General features: G+C 41.5%; 1 protein-coding gene across 3 annotated transcripts in view; it reads left to right on the forward strand.

The window, feature by feature from the left end:
- Positions 1 to 21,009, forward strand: part of ncam2a (neural cell adhesion molecule 2a) — a 442,781-nt gene that overhangs the window by 278,712 nt on the left and 143,060 nt on the right. For 2 of the 3 annotated variants that reach the window (XM_080297694.1, XM_080297695.1), the window contains exon 2: positions 17,342 to 17,416. In XM_080297694.1, the coding sequence (XP_080153820.1) occupies positions 17,342 to 17,416 (75 nt within the window). Of the gene's footprint in view, positions 1 to 17,341; positions 17,417 to 17,443; positions 20,520 to 21,009 lie in introns of those variants that run through there. The other variant, XM_026160119.2, reaches the window with a different exon arrangement.

Raw genomic sequence — 21,009 nt, forward strand, 5'->3', positions numbered from 1 at the left:
CGCGTTAAGTTACAAAGAGCAGAAGGTGGGAACACTCGCCACTGTTGTGTCATAAAAAATCTAATGATCAATTTTGACGTTTAAAGAGTTTAGATCGATCAGTTGTTTACATCACTCAACACAAGCAGAACTGCATCACTGCAGCAGAAGACACATCGTCCACATTCAGAAGCACATCTCTGTATAGTGACTGGTCTTATGATTTAAACAGGCAAATGTTCAGCATTCAAACTACAGGTGAAGAATAGTCAAACCAGATGTTTCCCCGTTATGTCGATATCAGCTAGTCAAGTACACACCTATACAGCATGTTAACAAACTGTGAAAAAAGCCACACAAAAAATGAATGATTGCTGGTAAGGGTTTCTATACATTAGTATGTATGAAGGGTATGTTGTGACTTACCTTAAAAATTACAGTGGTCCCTCGCTAATAACGCGGTTCACCTTTCACCTCGCTGTTTTGCAGATTTTTTAGTGCAAGTTTGCATGCTTATTTTTACGTCACATTGTGTCCTGCGTCCTGATCGCTGCAGACGATCTCCTCCGGGACGTCTCTCCTGTACAGTACAGAATCGCTGCATCGATCGCTAGCAGTGTGACTCTGAAGTGCAGTACTGTATGTACACGAAACGTTTTGCACCGTCAAAAAATAAAATTGGCTACTCGATTTCACCTATCACTGGTTATTTTTAGAACATAACACCCGCGATAAACGAGGAGAAATATAACATTTGAATCCATTTTCTCTTTTGCTTTGAGGCGCGGGGAAAAATATCGACAAGTCGATGAACATCATTTATAGATATATTGGGTAAATGCCCAAGACATCTATAGAAATGTAAATCACCGCTTGATTCATTCACTTGCTTAACTTGTTTTGGACCGTAAACCAGGAGCGAATAGGACACAGGAGTTTCCGCACCGGAAGTAGCTTATGCTAACGTGCACAGAGTCAATTCGTGTTAGTGTAATTGGGATCTACAATCCAGTCCAATTCATACTTAGATTGAGAGAACATCGTTATCCCATTCAGCTGTAAATTTTAGAAAATGAATGTAATTCGTTTTACAGTGTGGATCATTTAGCAGAAAATTCCAGCCTTAATGGTCTGCACAGTGATTGTCACGGGACATACCCTCCCAATTAGAGAGACTCTTGACCTTAAACCTTTGAATTTTATCACAGCCCAAGAAGGCAGAAGATGGTTCTGCTGTGCCTGACTCCACCTTGTATAATCCCCCAGAGCCTCCTCTCTCTCAGGCCTGGCAGGAGCCGCTGACCTCTCCTTTGTGACTGAATTAATCCACGGGCCTGAGATAATGGCTGTGTCACAGCCACCGGCAGGATGTGGCAGGAGAATAATCAGCCCACCACCGTGCCATTTCAATCCCCGCGGCAATGATCGCTTCTGCAAAGAAGAAGAAACGAATGTAAAAAAAAAATCACGTTGCTCGGCTCATTCACCGGCACGCATGAATGAGAATTAAAGATAACATCCCTTAGAGGTGTAGCAGACAGGCACACCTCAGTGATCACTTTAGATGTTTCCTTCTTGTTTGTGCCAGAGGAGGGTTTTTTTCTTCTTTTTTTTATTCCTTTCAACCCAGAGTCTACATTAACATGAAAATCATCATCATATTTAACAAGGTGGGGATTTGGATGGTGGCTATTTGTGTTTGGTTTATGCATATTCAGAAATCCCGCATCCTATCCTCTTAAAATGTTTAGGCAGATATAGCTTTGACATGTTTGTCCAAAGTCTTTTCTTGCAGTCGCTCTTTGAGAATTTACAATTGTACTTTGGGGCGGTCTGCGCAGCTGAATTGCATATTGTCAAAGCCGAGCATCACTGGCCAGCTGAGACCAAATGACAGTTTCTATTCAAAGAATGCAGAATAGCTCCCAATTGAGGTTGAAAGCAAGAAAATGCGGGCACCTTTTTGCCAGAAGAAAAGCAGAAATGCAAATCTTTGTTTTGTGTCGTGTGAAGCTGTTCTGGAACTGTTGCTCGAGCACTGTGGATGTTTGATTTCGATCTACAGAAGTGAACGTTTTTTATGTTAAAAATCACACTTTGTTCAACCCTTGTTCCCAATCTGCCGAACGTTCCAAAGGGGAAACGTTTTTGGGGTTCGATGAAACCTGCATCCCTTGTGCGGTGGAGGAAGCTTGTTCCGGATATGAAAAGCCAGGGTCACTTTGTGACCGACGCGGGCTAAATTTCAAGCAAGCGAGCCCCTTAATTAAGCCAACAGATGTGTTTTGTTGCAATCGGGAAGCGCTGTGATGATGCGCCTGCTTGAAAGTATGCATAAAACAATCCACACTTGTCATTAAGGTCAACACTCGCTCTGCTTGTGTTCACCCACCAAGCTTTTAATCACGTCCCGTGTGAATATTCTGATGTTCCACAAATACATAGTGTAGGTGCACTAATGAGCTGCTGTTAAAGATTCAGCTCCCGGTGTGACAAGTCTGCTAGCAACCACCCACAGTAACCACTGTATTATTCCTCTACGCCATCACCTCGTATGTGCATATCCCTTTTGTATTTTCTTTTGCGATGAAAAGTGAACCCAAGCTAACCGGTATTTTAAACTGCCGTGACTGGTTAGCTTTAAAAAAAAAAAGAGAGAAAGAAGTGTTTCGAAATGACCTTATTCCCACATAAACAGCTGGCAAAGGGGAATGGCTGAACAAGGGAGTGGATTATTTCTATTTTTATTTGCCTCTGCTTCTTTCTTAGAGAGCGAGGAGAATGAGCGGAGAATGGTGGGAGAGTGGCATCAGCAGCGAGCCGCTCTCTCGCTTCATGCTTTAGTGAATCTGACGGGCAAAACGCCTACATACGTTTACTAGAGGGGTCTTCCTGCTGACAGCAGCCCAATGTAATTCTTGGTGTGTTTAGACTGCTGTTCCTTGTCGTGACACTCATCCTCTATTTGCATTTTCCTGCTTGATTGTCTCTTCTGAAACTGGCTTTCTAGCTTGTGAAATAACACACCTTAATGTGCAGGATTTGACACAATGAGCTCTATTTTTCATGTTTTGCTTTTTTCTTTTTCTTCATTGCTCATTTTTCGAGACTTCCTCCCAGTGGCCCTCCGAAATCAGATAGTGCCTCCCAGTCCTCCAGGTCTTATAACTGAATCACTCTTCGCCAAACTCAATTGAGTCACCTCCTCCCACAGAGGCGGGACAAGCCTCCCACTGCACGTGGGTTCCCTCATCTCAGTGTACTTATACAGGGGCTGGCGTAGCAATGAGGTGAACTCAGTCGACCCTCTTCAGAAGATCAATATGTAGTGTGTGTTTGATGGCAGGGACTTTTTGAATTTCAAATAGATCTTCATGATCAAACCCTTCACCAACATATACTGGGGTCCATTATCTTGAACACCATGACGTTAGTCATGCATTTTCTATATTATTTGCAGAACATGAGAAAACGTTCCATTTTCGGGGAGGAGGGCAGCCATAGAAACATTGAGAAACACTGGTGATTGAGTGAGGCAAGTCAAAAGAGATCAGAGAGCACAGTCTTCAGTAGTGGCATGGAGAGGTGTGCTCAGAACTTAATTCTGATCTAATTGTAATTATGTAAACCTGAACCTTTCCGCGGTGGCACGGTGGTTAGCACTGTTGCCGCACAGCAAGAAGGTCCTGAGTTCAATTCCACCATCAGGCCGGGGTCTTTCTGTGTGGAGTTTGCATGTTCTCCCCGTGTTTGCGTGGGTTCTCTCCGGGTACTCCGGCTTCCTCCCACCGTCCAAAGACATGCAGCTTGTGGGGATAGGTTAATTGGAAAATCCAAATTGCCACTAGGTGTGAATGTGCGAGTGAATGTGAGCGCGAATGGTTGTCTGTCCCTATGTGTTGGCCCTGCGACAGACTGGCGACCTGTCCAGGGTGTACCCCGCCTCTCGCCCTATGACAGCTGGGATAGGCTCCAGCACCCCCCGCGACCCTGAAAAGGAGAAGTGGAAGCGAATGGATGGATGAACCTTTCCGCATCCAGCAATATTAGTGAAGTCTGAAGTTAGCCTTTGCCATCAAAAATAATACTTTTTTTAACCTTTAAATTCAATGCACTACATACTTTTGCATGCCATTGCCAAATCCCCTGAGATCCGTTGTCAAGTCATTTCTATTTACAAGCGTAAAGTGAAACCTCACGTGTGCCCAAATGTCACACAGAAACACTCCAGTCTGTCAGAAGCCAGAGCCTATTTGCTCTGACAGGACAGTGCTAACCATTGCACCAGTGTACCACCTACAATATAATTGCATGTGCCAATGAGGTTCTGTTTGTTTTGGGGAATGTTTGTGTGCATGTAGATGTGTCATTATGTCTGTAAACATTGAATTGAATTGAAAGCCTTTATTGTCATTATACATAATATAACTAAATTGGAAACAGTGCACACGTGCTTATAGCACATTATAAAAAACTACACAATAATATAACTATACACTATACGATAATAGTGTAAACATGGATTCTGATAACTTTAACTTTTAAACTTTAATTTGGTCAGCCTAATGATTTAATGTTTGAAATTGACAAAAAAGCCTCATAACTTGAAGTATGATTCGTACTAGTGTGGTATTTTCATCATATTGAAAGTCCCATGTAAAGATTTAAAATATCAGATCAGATATGACCTTTGACCTCTACTTCTAGGTCAATAGAATGATGTGAAGATCAAAGCTATAATAATGCTATATAGACCTATTTAATAAAGCGATATTTCTTAATGCCATTGTTTGTATTGACAACATATAGACATATGATATGTGGAGATTCTAAATATCACATTGGACCTCTGACCTTTTCTTCAAGGTCAAATGAGGTCAAACTTTCATAAAATGTCTTTTATGAAACAGGTGCCTGCATTTTTAATGGCAACAATTATTTTATGCTGACTTTGTTATGGAGATTGCAATTACAAGCTAGAACCCTTTAAATACAAAACACTCATCTTATTTTAATGGAAAATAAAATAAACTCAATATCAAAAATGTCTTTCACATGATAATCATTACTACACTTAAACAAATGTTACTAAACAATGACATGAGTACACACATGTACTATAGCCCCTTAAAAACTATAATAATTATACTTAAAATTATGTCAAGTATTGCGCTACAAAATTCTTAAACATTAAAAATATATATATTAAAAAAAAAAGAATATATGCAATATACAGTATGATTCCTTTAAAACTGAACACTGCCCAGAGACTGCCTTGGTGGAGGTTTGCGGTTGTTATTTACAATAAGTGGTGGATTCATGGATGTAGTTAGGGAGGACTGGATATTAGGAATACTGTGAGATGGAGGCAGATGATCCTCTGTGGCAACCCGTAAAGGTAAAAGTCAAAAGAAAAAGAAGAAGCAGAACTCTAATGGGATTAGAGAATTTAAGAACAGTAATGCAAGTGATTGGCTGGGTGACATACTCACAGGTTTGTCAGTGTGATTCCTGGTCCTGGTCCTTTCCATGTTAAGCCATCCTTTAGCTAAGGTCAGTTGCAATGACCTTGCGTGTGATCATATGAGAGTGAGTGGTAAATGGACTGGTACTTTCTATTTTCACTCAGCACTCAGACTATTTTCAGAGGGGGCATTCATTCATTCATACAAAGCTTTAGGCTGTGCCTTAAGCTCTCTTTACCTATCAGGCAAACTGTCAGACTTCGATAGATACATCGGGGCTAATTTGGAGTTCAGTGTCTTGCCCAAGGACGCTTAGACACACAGACCGGAGGAACCAGGAACGAAACCAGTGACCTTCCAATTAGAAGCTGACCTCCTGAGCCACATACGGTCGCCGTCGCTTGCCTCTGTGTGTATGTGTGTGAACATATGACACATTTGTAAAGTCCTCTTTAGAATCTGGGGTGTAAAACGTGTAATAGAGGAGCAGGCCATCAGCCCTGTATTGCGTTTCAGGCAAATCTGAAGTGATTAGCTAGTGACGTCACCTAAAAACGGTCCTTTTCTGTCGACTCCGAGGACGTAGTTTGGAAAGTTCTCAGCGCACATTGCAAAGCGACACTAAAGTGACAGCACTGGCATCTCATGAATATATATTTAATTAGCTTGTCTGTATGCAGAAAAAATGGTTGGTCATTATAATTGGCCTTATTAACCTGATCATTTGACTGGAACCTTTCTGTCTTGATGGATGACCTTATTAATACCTAAAAGAAAGCTGCCACATTCCTCAGAAAGAAAGAAAAAACTCACTCAAGCGACCCATTTACAGTGTCAGCGATGCTCTTCTTCTTCTTCTTCTTCTTCTTCTACCTTTGTAGTGCAATTTTACACCTGATCAACACATCATTAGCAATCTAGGCTGGCATACAGACTGACGAGGTGACGGATTGACACCTTGATTGTACTTATCCGAGCATCAGTTTTAATTAGAAGATTTTTGATTGACACTGTTTGAGAACTTTTTGGCTTTTTTTTGTGTAATAAAATGGAAAAACTTTTTTTTATCATGTCTGGGTAAGGTATGAATATTATCCCCAATCCCTGAAGCGCACTGATGCCACCATGTTGAGAAACAGGTTGCAGCCCGATGAGAAGAGAAAGGATAAAGGAAGGAAATAGAGGAACAGAAATGGTAGGGTGACAGAGATAAGAAAATATAAGGCTAATAGATTAGTCACAGGACTCAGGCGTGCTGAGTGAGTGGGGGATAAAAAAGAAACAAAATAGCAATGAAATGGTCAGAGCTTCTGTATAATTTCCAGTGGAGCATGATTCTGTTTTGAGAAAGGGAATGAGGATAAGGGCATTATCTTGCACCTATGCTTAAAGGCTGGCTTCCCCCCTTATGTTTCCATAAATACAAACACAATATCCAAGAAAATTGGATTTATTCTGTCACAGTGTGAGGCTGCACTTTACTGCACAATCTGGAATAGAAATCGTTTTGGTGATGGAGGATAAGGGAGACAAAGGTCATGAGACAATACCAAGGTTGTACCAGAGCGTGTTTGTCTGAGAGGTACTTTGGGATGGCGGTGGTGTATTTTTATGTGCTGGAGATTTTATGCTCTAAACATTGGGATCTGCATGCCGACCTGCTTTTGTGTGCTTCTCGATGCACTCCGATGTCATTTGGAGAGTCTCTTTCCCCACATTTGCCATCACCTTTGACATCTAGACACTCTGATTGCAAGGTAACAATTGAAAACTCAAATTGGAGCCCTGTTGTTCGACTCCCCTTATTTCTATCATAGCTGGTGATTGCCTTGCCACTTGGGACTCTGTGCTTTTCCTTCTGGTAACTCATCTGCCCTCTGACACAGCCTCGATTGTCTGTCTGGCTTCACGAGTTTGGTGATTGATTTGTGGAACATATGGTCCTTTAGGAATATTACTACTACATAAGGCAACTTCATACCTTCTTGTTTTGACTTTCTGTCACTTTTCCCTTCACATTTTTCTTTGGAGTGCTGTATCCAAGAGGGCATCTGGGTTTTCTGGACCAGTTGTTTTGAGAATTTGGTTAAGAAATACAGAAGACTATAATGTTTTACCAAGGTTGCTAGTTCTTTTTGAGGGGGCATTTAAGATCCTTTGACTTTCGCAGTATAATTTGCACTTGCCATTTTAATGGTACTGGCCATTATTACGAGGTTACAGAGATGTTTCACATCATCTCCGTGATCTCAAACATGATACTGCACTTGATCTACGTCAAATGCCAAATTTGATGTAGATTGTATGAGGAGTTGTTGAGATAGGCAAAGAACACCCAGCTGAAAACATGCATAATCTTTGACTGAATCATTTGTTTTCTTACTCTTAGCAAATTCATGGTTGCGGTTTGGACTGGAGGCTATCTCAGATGTCACAGGTCCAATTTCTGAAATTCGTCTCCATATGAATGACCAGTTAAGATACCAGACGTGTCTGTGGGAAGCCGCAGAGATCCAGCATGCAGACTCCACATGGAAAGACGAACCCAGGACTTTCTTGCTGGGAGGCAATGGTGCTAACCACACAACTGTGCTGCCCATTTTGATTTACTAATTACAAGATTTATAGCAAATCAGAATCTGTTATGATCCAGCCACTGCTGAAGTATCTCTGAGTTATGAGCAAGCTTCCTCTCTTGTTCGAATTCATTGTTTCCAGTGACAAAGACGTGACAAGTTGCATTTTCTATCAGAGAAGTGTAGACCTAATGAATGCAGACACCTCTTTCCTTTTGGGAGCTACACAACCTGAACATGGGAGCTGTTTGACCTGTTATTGACCTTGCCTTAGGCTCTATCATCATTAAAAGCATTTGACAAAAACAGTTTGTGTCTTTCACAATCACAAAGACTACTCTGATCTAAAATATTTATGGGTCTAATAAATGCAAGTAGCTCAAGAAAGTTAGGGGGGCTAATATAAAATTATGGTAGAAGGAAGTAAAGTAATTCTGTACTTTTAAGAAATATCACTTTAATGAAATTTCATGCCAGTCCTCTTAGGGCTTTCTTTAAAAGCAATGGCATTCATTTAGCAAGTGCCCTAAGGGCAGTTTACATATTTTCTCCACTCTGATACAATGTGAGCCACAAAAACCAACATGCAATAAGACTGGAAAACAGCAAAGTTTTTAATAACAGGCAGTATGTGTATGGTGTTTACTGTAATGCTAATGGGCTTGTTAATAAGATCCAGAGGCGAACTGTAGCAACCCATATATATGAACACAAACAGTGTTTCATTCTGCCTAGTAGCCACAGGGAGATAGAGAGCCAGTGGTGGTGAAATGAGCAAAACATGCTATTATGGCCACCTGCTAGATAAGATCATCTTGCCTTTTCGTGCTAATTAGCAGAAGATTTCACATCTGTCTGAAACAACGCATCTGTGCATTTGCATGTCGCCACATAACACGTATGCATCCGTGACTGCAGAGAGAGAGTGAGTGGTCCGTCACGGCCGCCTCAGCCCAATGCGCAGCAGCTTAAGGATGGGAACCTAAATCGCAAAGCAGCCAGTGAGCAAAAAGCAGAGATACAGAGAAGGTGTGCGGGAAAGTGGTGAGATAATAGGTAGCTGTGGGTTGTGCCTGAGACTGTACACGTGGCCTGAGCCTGTATGTCGGTACGATTGGATATGGTTGGCTGAGTAGAACCGACGCTCTCCTTTTCTATCCTCTCCTCTGCAGCATGAAAGCAGGCTTGTTATGTAGAGGGACAGATACATAGAGCAGGGGACTGAGGGAGGCAGCATTGGCAGACATACAGGTATGTTTTGACAGACTTCAAAACAACTTCAGATGAATCCACAGGCAAAGTTGGCAACAAGTATTTCACAGGAGCATTGCTATATTATGCGAATTAAAGATCCAGATACTATGAAAGCGTCCTTGCTGCACTGGAGGAAATTAATCTTTGTAATAGCGTTGCATTGTAGCTCTTTTCCAGCATTCAGTGTTCCCAGTAAAAGGTTACTGCTTTGCTTTCAATCAAGTGCTTATTCATTGTCAAGGTCCTACAGCAAAAATGCTTTCACTTTCTTACATAATAAAAGGCTACCAACTGACACTAAGACAGGAGAAACTGACATGGTCACCTGTGCTGCCATAAGATTGCTGCACAGTATGGCATTAAATCTCCACTACTGCTACTCTACTGGAACACAAGCTTTCCAAGAAATATTAATTTATGTGTGTTTTGATGACTGTGGTTGACTGTGATGTTGTGCACATTGTTGTGGGTTCAGATCTGGTGACTGTCAAGGTAATTCAGCAGGTCATTCAATGTCAATGAGGGTGCCTGGTGTTCTGCTATCTATTGATATTGATATTTATATTGATATACCTTTATTAGTCCCACAAGTGGACTCAAAGCATGCCATGCCAGTAAAGCATAGCCCACAGCATAACAGAGCCACCAGATCCCCATACTGACCCATATGGAAAAGATATATATAAATCTTATAAAGTTTGTATCTGTCTTGTGTGAAACTTGTATGAAAAGCATATAAGTGTGAAAACACATATAAGATCCCTTGAAAAATTATATAATGAAACTTGTATGTTTTGGATACTTACTAAAACAATGTATGAAAGTAATGCGAAAGTGGCCACTTTCATGAGTAAATCATGTAAGCCTTATATGATTTACTCATGAAAGTGGCCACTTTCATGAGTAATCACATATAAGTTTTTTACTATTTCTTTTCCGTATGGGGAGCTAGCTTCAATTGTTAATATCTAATCAGCCAATCACATGTCAGCAACTCAGTACATTCAATCATATGGATATGTTTAAGATGACCTGCTCATGCTCCACCTGAGCATCAGTGAAGAAGAAAGGTGATTTAAGTGATTTTGAATGTGGCATATTTGCTGGTGCCAGACAGTCTGGTCTGAGTATTCTAGAAGTTTTTCGCATATAAACATTTGCAGGGTTTACAGAGAATGTTGGAAAAAAGCAAAAATATCCAGTGAGAAACATTCCTCAGGATAAAAATTATAAAGGCCAACTCCTTCAATGGTAACTTAACCACTTGTTACAATCAAGGTATACAAATGAGTACCTCTAAATGCACAGCACCTTGAACCTTGAAGTCAATGGGCTACAGTAGCAGAAGACTGCACCAGGTCTCACAATTTGCTCTCATCTTAGAACTGGAAACTAAGACTACAGTTCACACAGGATTATCAACTTGGACAATTAAAAGTTGAAGAAACACCAACTGGTCTGATAAGTCTTGATTTCTGTTGCGAGATTTGGTAGGATCACAAGTTTACATAAACAACGTGAAAGCATGGATCCATCCCCCCTTCAATCAACAGTTCAGGCTGCTAGTGGTGATGTGTTGGTGTGGAGGATATTTTCTTTGCATACTTTGGGTCCTTAATACCAACTGACATCATTAAAATGCAACAGTCTGCCAGAGAACAAAGTAGTTTGGGCGACTGTGGCTCAGGAAGTAAAGTACGCCTATCTACTGGAAGAGTATGCTAAATTATCCTTGAGAAAGATACTGAACCATGTGCATCCTTGTGAGGGTGTGCACAAATGTTAGCCAGACTGCTAACATGATTGGGGGAATGCGGCTTATAGTAAAACACTCTTTGGGTGTCCAGAGCACGACAGTGCTATATAATTAGCAGTCCGTGTATTAAACATGACAGTGAAATTACTGTAGACTAAATGGTCTCCATAGTCACCAGACTTTATTCCAGGGGTGTCAAACTCCAGGCCTCAAGGGCTGGTGTCCTGCAGGTTTTAGATATCATCCTGAGCCAACACACCTGAATCAAATGATTAGTTCATTACTAGGCTTCTGGAGAACTTCAAGAAATGTTGAGGAGGTAATTTAGACATTTAAATCAGCTGTGGTGGATCAAGAACACATCTAAAACCTGCAGGGCACCGCCTGTTGAGGCCTGGAGTTTGACACTCCTGCTTTGTTCTATCCAGTAGAGCAACTTTGGTCACCTTTGACCTGTCGTGTCAACGTCTCTGTCAAGATATATATTATATATTTTGACAGAGATGTATATATTAAGAACATGGATATTTGTTTTGTTGTTTTTTTCCTACCCAGGTTGAGGTTCAAATAATAAAAAGTGATAATGCTGTGCAGATTGTATGCACAATGACCTAATGTCACTTAATTTGGGGGGGCTGTGTCACAATAACCAATAAAAATACAGAAACAGGAGCCGAAAGTACCAAAGTAAGAGCCAGATCATAGTCTTTACTTTCATATACTCACACCATCGCTCAGTCCCGTGTGCCAGTGCTCACCTAGAGACGATGAAGCTTAAAAAAAAAACAATCTGCCTGTTTAGTGTTTTTGACGATGATTTCCTGCTGCAAACACCTTTTTTGTCGCCCTTTGTTAACGCCTTTGAAGAAGTGTGTAAGACATGCAGGTTCAGGTGAATACAAAACATTGTAAGTAGTATTTTATCTCCTTCCTTCTTTCGCTCTATCCCACTCGTGTGTCTCTCTCGCCGTCTCCGTGGTTCAAGGGAAGAAATCCCTTCAATGTCTCCACAAAATCACACACAATTAAAGCAGAGCATTTTTGCCTCGGGCCCTCGCTGCTCTGTGTGCTTAAAAAAACCTGCGTGTGCGCACACGCGCACACACAATGAAGTAAAGGCCCAAACCACATATACACCCCCATGCGTTCTTATATGTACAGCCGCACAAACAAACACACAAAAGCATGTTCTCTGCGGTGCACTTATTTGGCCATGGCTTTAATGGGGCTTCTTCTTCTTTTCTTTTTTTTTATTGAGTACAGGATTACAGAATCACATCCCTCTCTCTCGCTTCCAGCTGATTGGACACTCTCCACTCTGTCAATCAAAGACTGGATTTATCCTGCTGCTAAATGCAACGGTGCGTTTAGCCCGCTTCAGTCTGCTCTAGATTTAGTCACACCAACTTAGCTGCTGGCAAGTTCCTGCACCCTGCTGTACCGCTTCCAGATGTCGCTGAATCATGTCACAAGGCCAGCTCTGTCAGCTCCTCCTCGGCTGACCTTAATCACTTCCATTGAGAAATCCAGTGATTGAGACATGAGGCAGCTTCTGTAAAACTTAACTTGTGAAATAACTTGCCCTCTCTTGTAATGAATCCTACTTTTCTTGCCGACAGCTCCTTACCTCAACACGTTTTTAATATTATGGTCTTCATGTTAACCAGGCCTTCCCATGGCATCTCCCTGTGGCTAATTAGCCTTGCATGAGCAACACAAGCACATGGCTAATTTAGCATTTATTTCTCCATCACTGTTTCTTGCACTGTACTTTACACATGCTGTTTACATGCTCAATTAAACTGTGGACTTCACCACAAAGCTTTGCTAACATGCCAGCAGCATCCCTGTGTTTAGCTGCAGTTGTAAAGCAATCCCTCTGTTTTTCTATTTGCTGTAAATGTGGTTAATATGGACGGGGGCACTCGAAGTGATTCGAGTCAACCACTTAACGGCTGAAGAACACTCACTCGTGTTCTGTATGACCCCTCGCTCTCTCAGACGCTCTCTTGGCTGAATTTTCATCCATTTTCAGTGTCTTTGCTCTGCCATATGATGACAGTTGTCTATGATTCACATGGCACTTGCAGAACTACCTCGCTGACTGACCCTCGGCAAGCACCTGTACTGAAAATCATTTAACCCTCACCCTGTACTCCTAAAGAGCTAGAGCTGTGGGTTTTTTTTAAAAGAAAAACAATTAAAAACAAGAAACAACTGCAAAGCATATACTGTTTTTTTGTTTTTTTGGTTTATGCTCAAAGGCTTAAAAGTTGTCTTTTCTGAAGTTCCCACATTTGTACTAGCTAGCTAGCTACCCACTCTTTGGAAAATCACCGAAAGCTTCTTTTCTTTCCAGGACTCGTGGACCTGTGATTATACCACCTGGGAGAAAATGCAACACTAGTCTTTCACTTCACTAATTTTTGGGACTTTAGATCCATTCACCCTTAATGGTGCATCTAGCTTTGCCTTTTGGACTTAAAAGAGCATTTGTGCTATGTTAGAATGCGGGAGGAAGATTGACAGTGACAGAGCTGCTTCCTGTTACATTTTATGAACATTTGTTGCACTTTTGACCACATGCAATGTCAAATTAATTTACAGTAAATGCCTTAATCACACTGTGTGCAGTGGTTAGCAATGCCACCTCACAGCAGCATAGTCTGGGTTAAAATCCTGGGTTCTCTCTGGTTATTTTAGCATGTTCCTGTAGTCCAAAGACTTACTTGAGTTAGGTTGACTGGCAATTTTAAATTTGCCAAAGGTGTGAAAGTGAGCGTGAATAGTTGTCTCTCTGTGATAGCCTTCTGATAGACTTTTGAACTATCCAGGGTGGACAGTACCTGGACAGCTGGGATAGCCTCCAACTACCCTGTGACTCTGAACTAAATAAGTGGAAGTAAATAGATAGATGGATGGTATCTGATTTACCAAATGAGAAAGATTTTCAGTCTGCAACTATCGGTTGTCAGTTTTTGCTATTGCAAAAATGAGATTACCAAGTGACACAGTCATTAAAACCTGTTCTAAATGCTGAATGCATCTGACAAAATCAAGTCTTTGTACTCCCACAAACTGAATGCAAACATGTGGGCTACTGTGCTATTACAGGTATTTCTCTGTGAGATAATGAGCCGTTACAGTCACACATGAATCCAGGCTGTGAAAGCCACGTGCCCAAAGTTAGTGGAGCATTTTCTACTGTACTCAACTTTCCTGAGCTTCATGCTACATTTCAGTGCCAAGCTATGTCCAAGAAGAAAATGTTGCATTAGTGTCACATACATGGGTACCTGAGACCATTATCCTCTGCTTGCCAATACCCTCTAAATATCTTTAGGAGGGTATTGGCAAACACTATAAGTGGGAGAGGATAATTTGTTCTTAATTTTTCACAAGAAAGTTATGATTCATTTTTTAAAATTAGGTTGTATTTTTTCAGTAGCCCTCCTGAGTACTATGACCAGCCAGTTGTGTGTATTAATCTGGCAACTCTGAGGCAAACATTGTGCTTTTTCTCACCTTTGTTGCCGAGTTCAGATACCATAACTGATGCTGGAATTAATCATGTCTCATTGTTGTTAGGAAAGCTGGCGAGTCATGTATAGTATTGACCACCTCTGACACATTACAAATGGCAATCAATGGTTTTGTTTGTTGTCTTATTTTGCTTGTCTCCAAAGCTTCTCAAAGGAGCTAATAATTGGAGCTGATAATTGCTACCAGGCACATAACGTATTGACCCAAGCTCTGTAATAAGCCGGTTGAATGCAGCCGAAAAACATTCCATGCCGGAAAATTGATATAAATAGCATGTCTCTTTGTGTCCCCTCCAGGCGAGACAGTGTTGAGTAAACAAATTCTCCCATCCCATGCTATATTCCAAATCCCGTCAGCATTCTCATTAAAATGTCAATGTATAGCCACCGTGTGGACTCTATGTTGTGCATTCTAGCTCAAAAATGCCAACTGATCACTAATGTTCCCCAGGTTCGACTTAATTATATGATTCACACCTAAGATTCCAGCAGCATGGGGAGAAAAAAAAAATCAGGCAATTTTTCTTTTTCCCACTGAGTTTTATGAGCGACTTATTATGTGATCAATCACATACAGCAAGAACAGACCAGAATCAATTAATAATTGAAAACCGTTAAAGTGCTAGAAGCACTGATTGGAATCTGCCTTAAGTCAAAGGCAGCTGGTGCGGAAGGGCACAGGGTTAAATAGACATGATTAATCAACCTAAGAATAGCATTTGCATCCATTTGAAACAATGCGTGTGTGTGTATATGTGTGTGTAGACAGTAGTGGTGTGTGTAGCTATACTCCAGACTAATTACACGTATGTTTGAAGTGTACTGTGCTTTCACATCAGGCAATTAGTGGCCAATTTAAACGTACTCACAGGTGTCACGTGGCTTTTATTTTGAGTGTCTTGTTGATGGATGTTCCCTCTGCCACAATGATGGCACAAAGTGGGCAAGTGAACTGCTCAGAGCTGAAAAACATTTTTAAAAAATTGAATTCTAGATGCTGGTGAAGCAACCAAACATGCTCAAACTTTAGCTTCTGTTATTTAGCAGTGGAGTCCAAAGTTAGTTGACACTAAGCACAAAAACTGTACTTTATACAAATTATAGCTCTGTGTGAAAGTGGTACAGTAATTGTTTCTACTTCAAACTCTGCAAGTGGAATGGACTTTCTATTGAATTCTATTGAATTTTCATTGTGCAACACCAAAAGAAAATAATCCACCCAATACGAATGAGCCCACTAAGTCTCTGAACTTCCACCATTGACTATTTGACATCGTAACAATCGAGCTGCACTGCAGAAACGATCAAATGTATTGAAAGCTGCTTCTCTACCCCCACCATGGAAATGTGGCAGTGCCTCTTTACTGCCATCTATAGGTGGCACCCAGTTATGACAGAGTTCTCCCAGTGATAGCAGCTTGAGTGTGGCGCTGCTGTTGGTTAGAGTCATTCTCCCTGGAGAAGCTGCAGCTAATCATTGCATCATTTCCTCAATTATTGACAGCCGCCCTGTTAAGTTCCCAGTGTTATAGAGAGAATTAACATCCATTAGAGTATTATTCAGCCTTCATCTGCGTGCCTGTGTGCACCTGTGTGTTTGTATCTGTGTGGGGTTTGATTTTGATTCTAACTAGACTCGCAGCTCCAAGGGCTGAGAACGAGGAGCTGAGACATGACAGGCTCATCAAAATGTCTCACGATGCCGTGTGACTACTGCTGCGTCGAGAGGCCCTGGCCTAAAATTGACCCTGTCCCCACTGAGTTGCCAATCACCGCTCATCACATTAGACATGTAGACACACTCAGCTCCACGGTGCTGTTGAGCTGCATCTCTGCTCCTGCTTTATTTTATTATTTTTCCTCCTCCCGTTTTCCTCTGACACAGTCTCACATACTTCAGATACCTGCCTTTCACTGCAGCCTTTAAAAACTTTCACTGGATCGCCTATTGTGTGGTATTATAGTGCCACTTACAATGGACCAGCACCGACAAATGGCCTCTGATTGTACTTTGCCTCTGTCACTGCCACCCGCTGCAAGTTTTTACTGTCCTCCAGGCAGCATATTGCCCCCCCCGCACAATAGTCTGGTGTATCTTAGCGAGGGTGTAAAAAGCCTTGCATGACAAGTTTTGCAAGCAAAGAAAACACCGGCATTATTGAGTTATTTGCCGATTTCTGCTCGTTTTGAGCTTTTAAAATCCCGCATTGCACTGTTGTTCAATTCATATACCATTGTCGAGAGAGATAACAGCAAATAGCATTACCTCAGGCTGAAAGGAATCCCGTTCATTGTGAGGCTGACTGACAAGCTTGTCACAAACAGCCATGTGCCTAATAGAAGGTATCAAGCCAATCTGTCTCTGAGCTTTGTGCGGCGGAATAGGCGTCTGTTGTTCTGTTGAACGGAAACTTTGAAAAGCAGTTAAAGTTGAATAAGAATATATAAACTGTTCTTTTCAGCTCTGACAATGCCTCTTATACAAGAACGAGCCAAAAACACATCTGAGGAGCGCTTTTTTTATACGGCAAGGGTTCATGCACGTAAGCCCGACACACAAGTGATGCAAACAGATAATGTAACAGAATCTCTTAAAGAGGGACAGAAACAGCCTACTTTGCTGTGGAAGGTGATGCGTTTTGGGAGCAATTTTCTATTATTATGTCTATCCAGTCAACAAATGTGAAACTTCTTTGTGTTTTGTAGTCTCACTTGCAATAACTAATCCATTATCCGCTCTTCCTCTGTCTCTCTTTTGTTCTCTTACAGCCGCCCTGCAAGTGTCTATATCCTTGAACAAAGTGGAGTTAAGTGTCGGAGAATCCAAGTTCTTCATCTGCACAGGTACACAAATGGCATGGCACCCACCCCACCTGCACGAGCTATTCTTTTTAAACTTCTCTATACTCTTTCTTTGAAACTTTTTTCCCCTCCTTTGGCTCTTTGTGATGTCATGAGTGCAGAATGAAAGCCAATCAGAAGAAAGGTTGGCTTTAAAAGAAAACACAATCTGATATCCGTGTGTTTGTGTTAAACCTTTGTCCCTATCACTTTGATCATAGCACTGACATTCAGTGCTATGATCGCCAGACCGGTCAAACACCCCTTTTTGTTTGTGCAATGTTTTAACTAGAGATGGACTGATCCGATATTACGTATCGGTATCGGTCCGATACTGACCTAAATTACTGGATCGGATATCGGAGAAAAATAAAAAATGTAATCCGATCCATTAAATATCACGAAAGCACCTCACAAAACTTGCAACACGCCGTAACTCACCTCAGAACGTTAGCACGTCGGAGCAGTATGCATCACGTGATAGAGCGGCTGTGGCATGCGGGACCTGTCGGTGGTCTGGATAGCATTTGGAGCTTCGCTAGCAACCCGGCATTTCATCTCCGACAAAGTTATCCCCGAGAGAAGTAAAGCAAGTGTGTAAGTCCATCTCTGAATGTTTGTAAAGCATTCCTGCGTTAAGCTTAACAAGCGATATATGGAGCGACTTCCTCTTCTTGCTGCTTAATGATCAGCTGATCGGCTTTTCTGTCGTGAGTCCGTCTCTCTTGTTTGCTTTTGGCCCACTTTGCACCAGAAAGAGGAAACCAGCGGCTGAACAACAGCAGCACGTATAATTGATTTCTGTGCATTTTTTTTCACACTGCATCAAATTAAGGTTGATTACGTCGACTAAGCATCATGAGGTGGAGCGTGTCATATTGAAAAAATAAAACATGTATTGTACAGCTCTCTCTACTCATATGATATATTACGTGATATGATTTGTTGAGAATATTTTTTAGGGTCAGCTTTTACCTTGTGTGGTGAACCCTTGTGAAGGTCAAGCTCAAATGCTTAGCCAAACTCATGTGCCCGAAGGTCTATTGATCCATAACAAACTGGTAGCAAAAATTGATTTTCACCTTGACTTGATTTTCACCAAAATTAAATGAGCTTGAGCTGTTATTGATGTCGACCATCAAAGAAACATCGAAAATGATATCTTGAAAACTGTGAACACTGGATTGTTAACATAAAGACAAACAAGCTGACCTGATTATGTCCTGTAATTACAAAACTGAACTCACAAAAATTTCATTTTTTGTAGACCCACTGTAAAAAAAAAAAAAAAAAAAAAAAAGGTTATTAAAATACATTTAACAGTCCACAAAGTTAAGCCCGTCTTCACATTTTCTAAAGTCATCCTGTGAGGCTGGACTGGAGTCTTTGCCAAGCTGATTCTAGGCCCCAGGCCTTATGTTTGACACTCCTTTCTTACGTCATAACAAAGCTGGTTTAGGATCAACATTGCACTGGACCAATCATATTGTCTGAGCTTTCAGTTAGCATTAGCCAAGAAGTTAGCTAAAGCTTCACTAGCAAACCATCCTGGGTGATCTAAATTTGGCTAACAGCAAACCTAACTTGATAACATATTTATTATACTGTATGAATTAACAAAGAATTTAAATGCTTACCAAATTCCTTATTGTTTTTTTCCTCAACACTCCAAAGCAACAATGTGATTGGTCAGTAGCAATGCTGATCCTAGACCGATGTTATTATGATCATTCAGGAACAATACCAACATGAGGATATCATATACACCTTAAAAGGAGAAGAGATAAAATGACTTTCACTTCACTACAGCCCAGTATCAGATAAACAAGCATTATTTTGATTTGATGATGGTGCAAAAGTCAAAGAAGTAAAAGGAGGACGTTGAAAATGACCATAAAGGGTCTCTTTTTAATATTATGCATATGTATTGTATCTGTGACTGTTTGGAGGCAACGGTGGGAGTCTTATATCATCGCTCATGAATGTCTGTTTTTCTGACAGATAACATAAAACAATCCATAACCTCCATATGGTGAGGGACTCTTCGACCCCACTGTGACTCAATCCACACGGGGTCGGGGGGGATGCTCCTTGCTTACCGTTCCTCCTTCTCATTGTCCTCTCTGAACATCATATCAACATAGCAGAAAACCCGATGGTGGGAGCCAGTGGCTCAGTGGGGTGGCGGCACACTCTGGCAGCCCAGGCCGTCCCCTGCTGACTGCCTCTTCTGCCCTGCCAACACACTCAGTGTGGAGCTAACAGCAAAGGGACTAGATACACGTACTGGGAGGAGCATCCAGGGGGCATCGAAGTCTAATACGAGCTTCGGTGGGACAGAAAAAAAACAGAAAAATAACCGAGGCGAATGGAATCAAACTGGCAAAGATTGAAAAGTTGGAGCTTTCACTGTGGAGAGCTCAGAAGTGAGAAGAATGGAAAAGGCTTTGAAAAAGAATTGTAGATGTAGGTGGGAGATAAGTTGCCACCATCTGCTGTCATAGTGCACGGGAGGAGGTGTTTGTGTCACACGCTGCTTTCTTTTGGCCTTTTTCACCACAGGCGGCCACGCCGAGCCTGAGTTTTACCATATTCACATGCATTTCTGCCAACTGAGAAACAGTGAGAGACAAGAAAAAGAGAAAACTCAGTGAAACTGAGACCCACCCGCAAACAAGTAAAGTGACTTTTTTTTACCTTTCAGTCGCCACATAGCACCGAATGAATTAGGCCTATGTCAATATTGTGGCGAGCTCAGACAAGGAGGAGACACAATTCCGTTCGGTCTTGCTCCCCCGCCCTCTTAGCCAGGGAGCACAGCCATTTATTTACATCTGCCAGAAGAACACTGCCGCTAGCTAACTGCTCAGCGCGGCAACAGCACAGCAACAACAACAACACACAGGGCGCCCTCTGACCCCGGAAGGACACACCGTCGCAGCGAGAGGGCGTCACCCGTCACTATGGTAACATAAACAAAACATAACTGTAAAAACAGAACCCCGAACAGCCCTGACCCGCTTCAATATCGATAAAAGGAAGGATCAGAAAGGGCAGAGAGGCAATTGTGTCGTATGCTGATTCACGGATTGGAGAGCAGGAATGAGTACGTTTCTCTTTAAAAAGACAAAAAGAATGTGAGTTGAAGTGATTTGTGTATTTGATGCCTGTCTTTCTTGTTCTGAAAAGTTTGCCATGAAGAACAAGCCAGAGGGTTACTGATAGACACATTCTTTATATCAAAAGATTACAACCTCTCTTTTTTCTTAAAGACATTAAAGCAAAGGTCAAAATAAGGTCAACTGTGAGTCAACGTGGTAGCCTGAAGGAAGAATCCTTTTATCATATTGGCTGAATGTCAGTGCTTTTGCATTATTCATGTCTGATCTCAAATCTTTCTTTTAAATAATTTCAGCTGAAACTTTATCAATTTCATTTATTTCAAAACTCCTCAGAAATGGCTTTTTAAACCTTTGCACACTGATACATGGCATGGCTTTGTTTCTTAGCGGCTTCTTTAGATCGTGATTTGTGGTTGGTGTGGCAGCGGAGAATAGTAGGGAAAGGGTGAGAAGGAGGCAGATGATGATCTACTG

Source organism: Astatotilapia calliptera, chromosome 23, assembly GCF_964374335.1.
Source record: "Astatotilapia calliptera chromosome 23, fAstCal68.1, whole genome shotgun sequence".
Taxonomy (NCBI): domain Eukaryota; kingdom Metazoa; phylum Chordata; class Actinopteri; order Cichliformes; family Cichlidae; genus Astatotilapia; species Astatotilapia calliptera.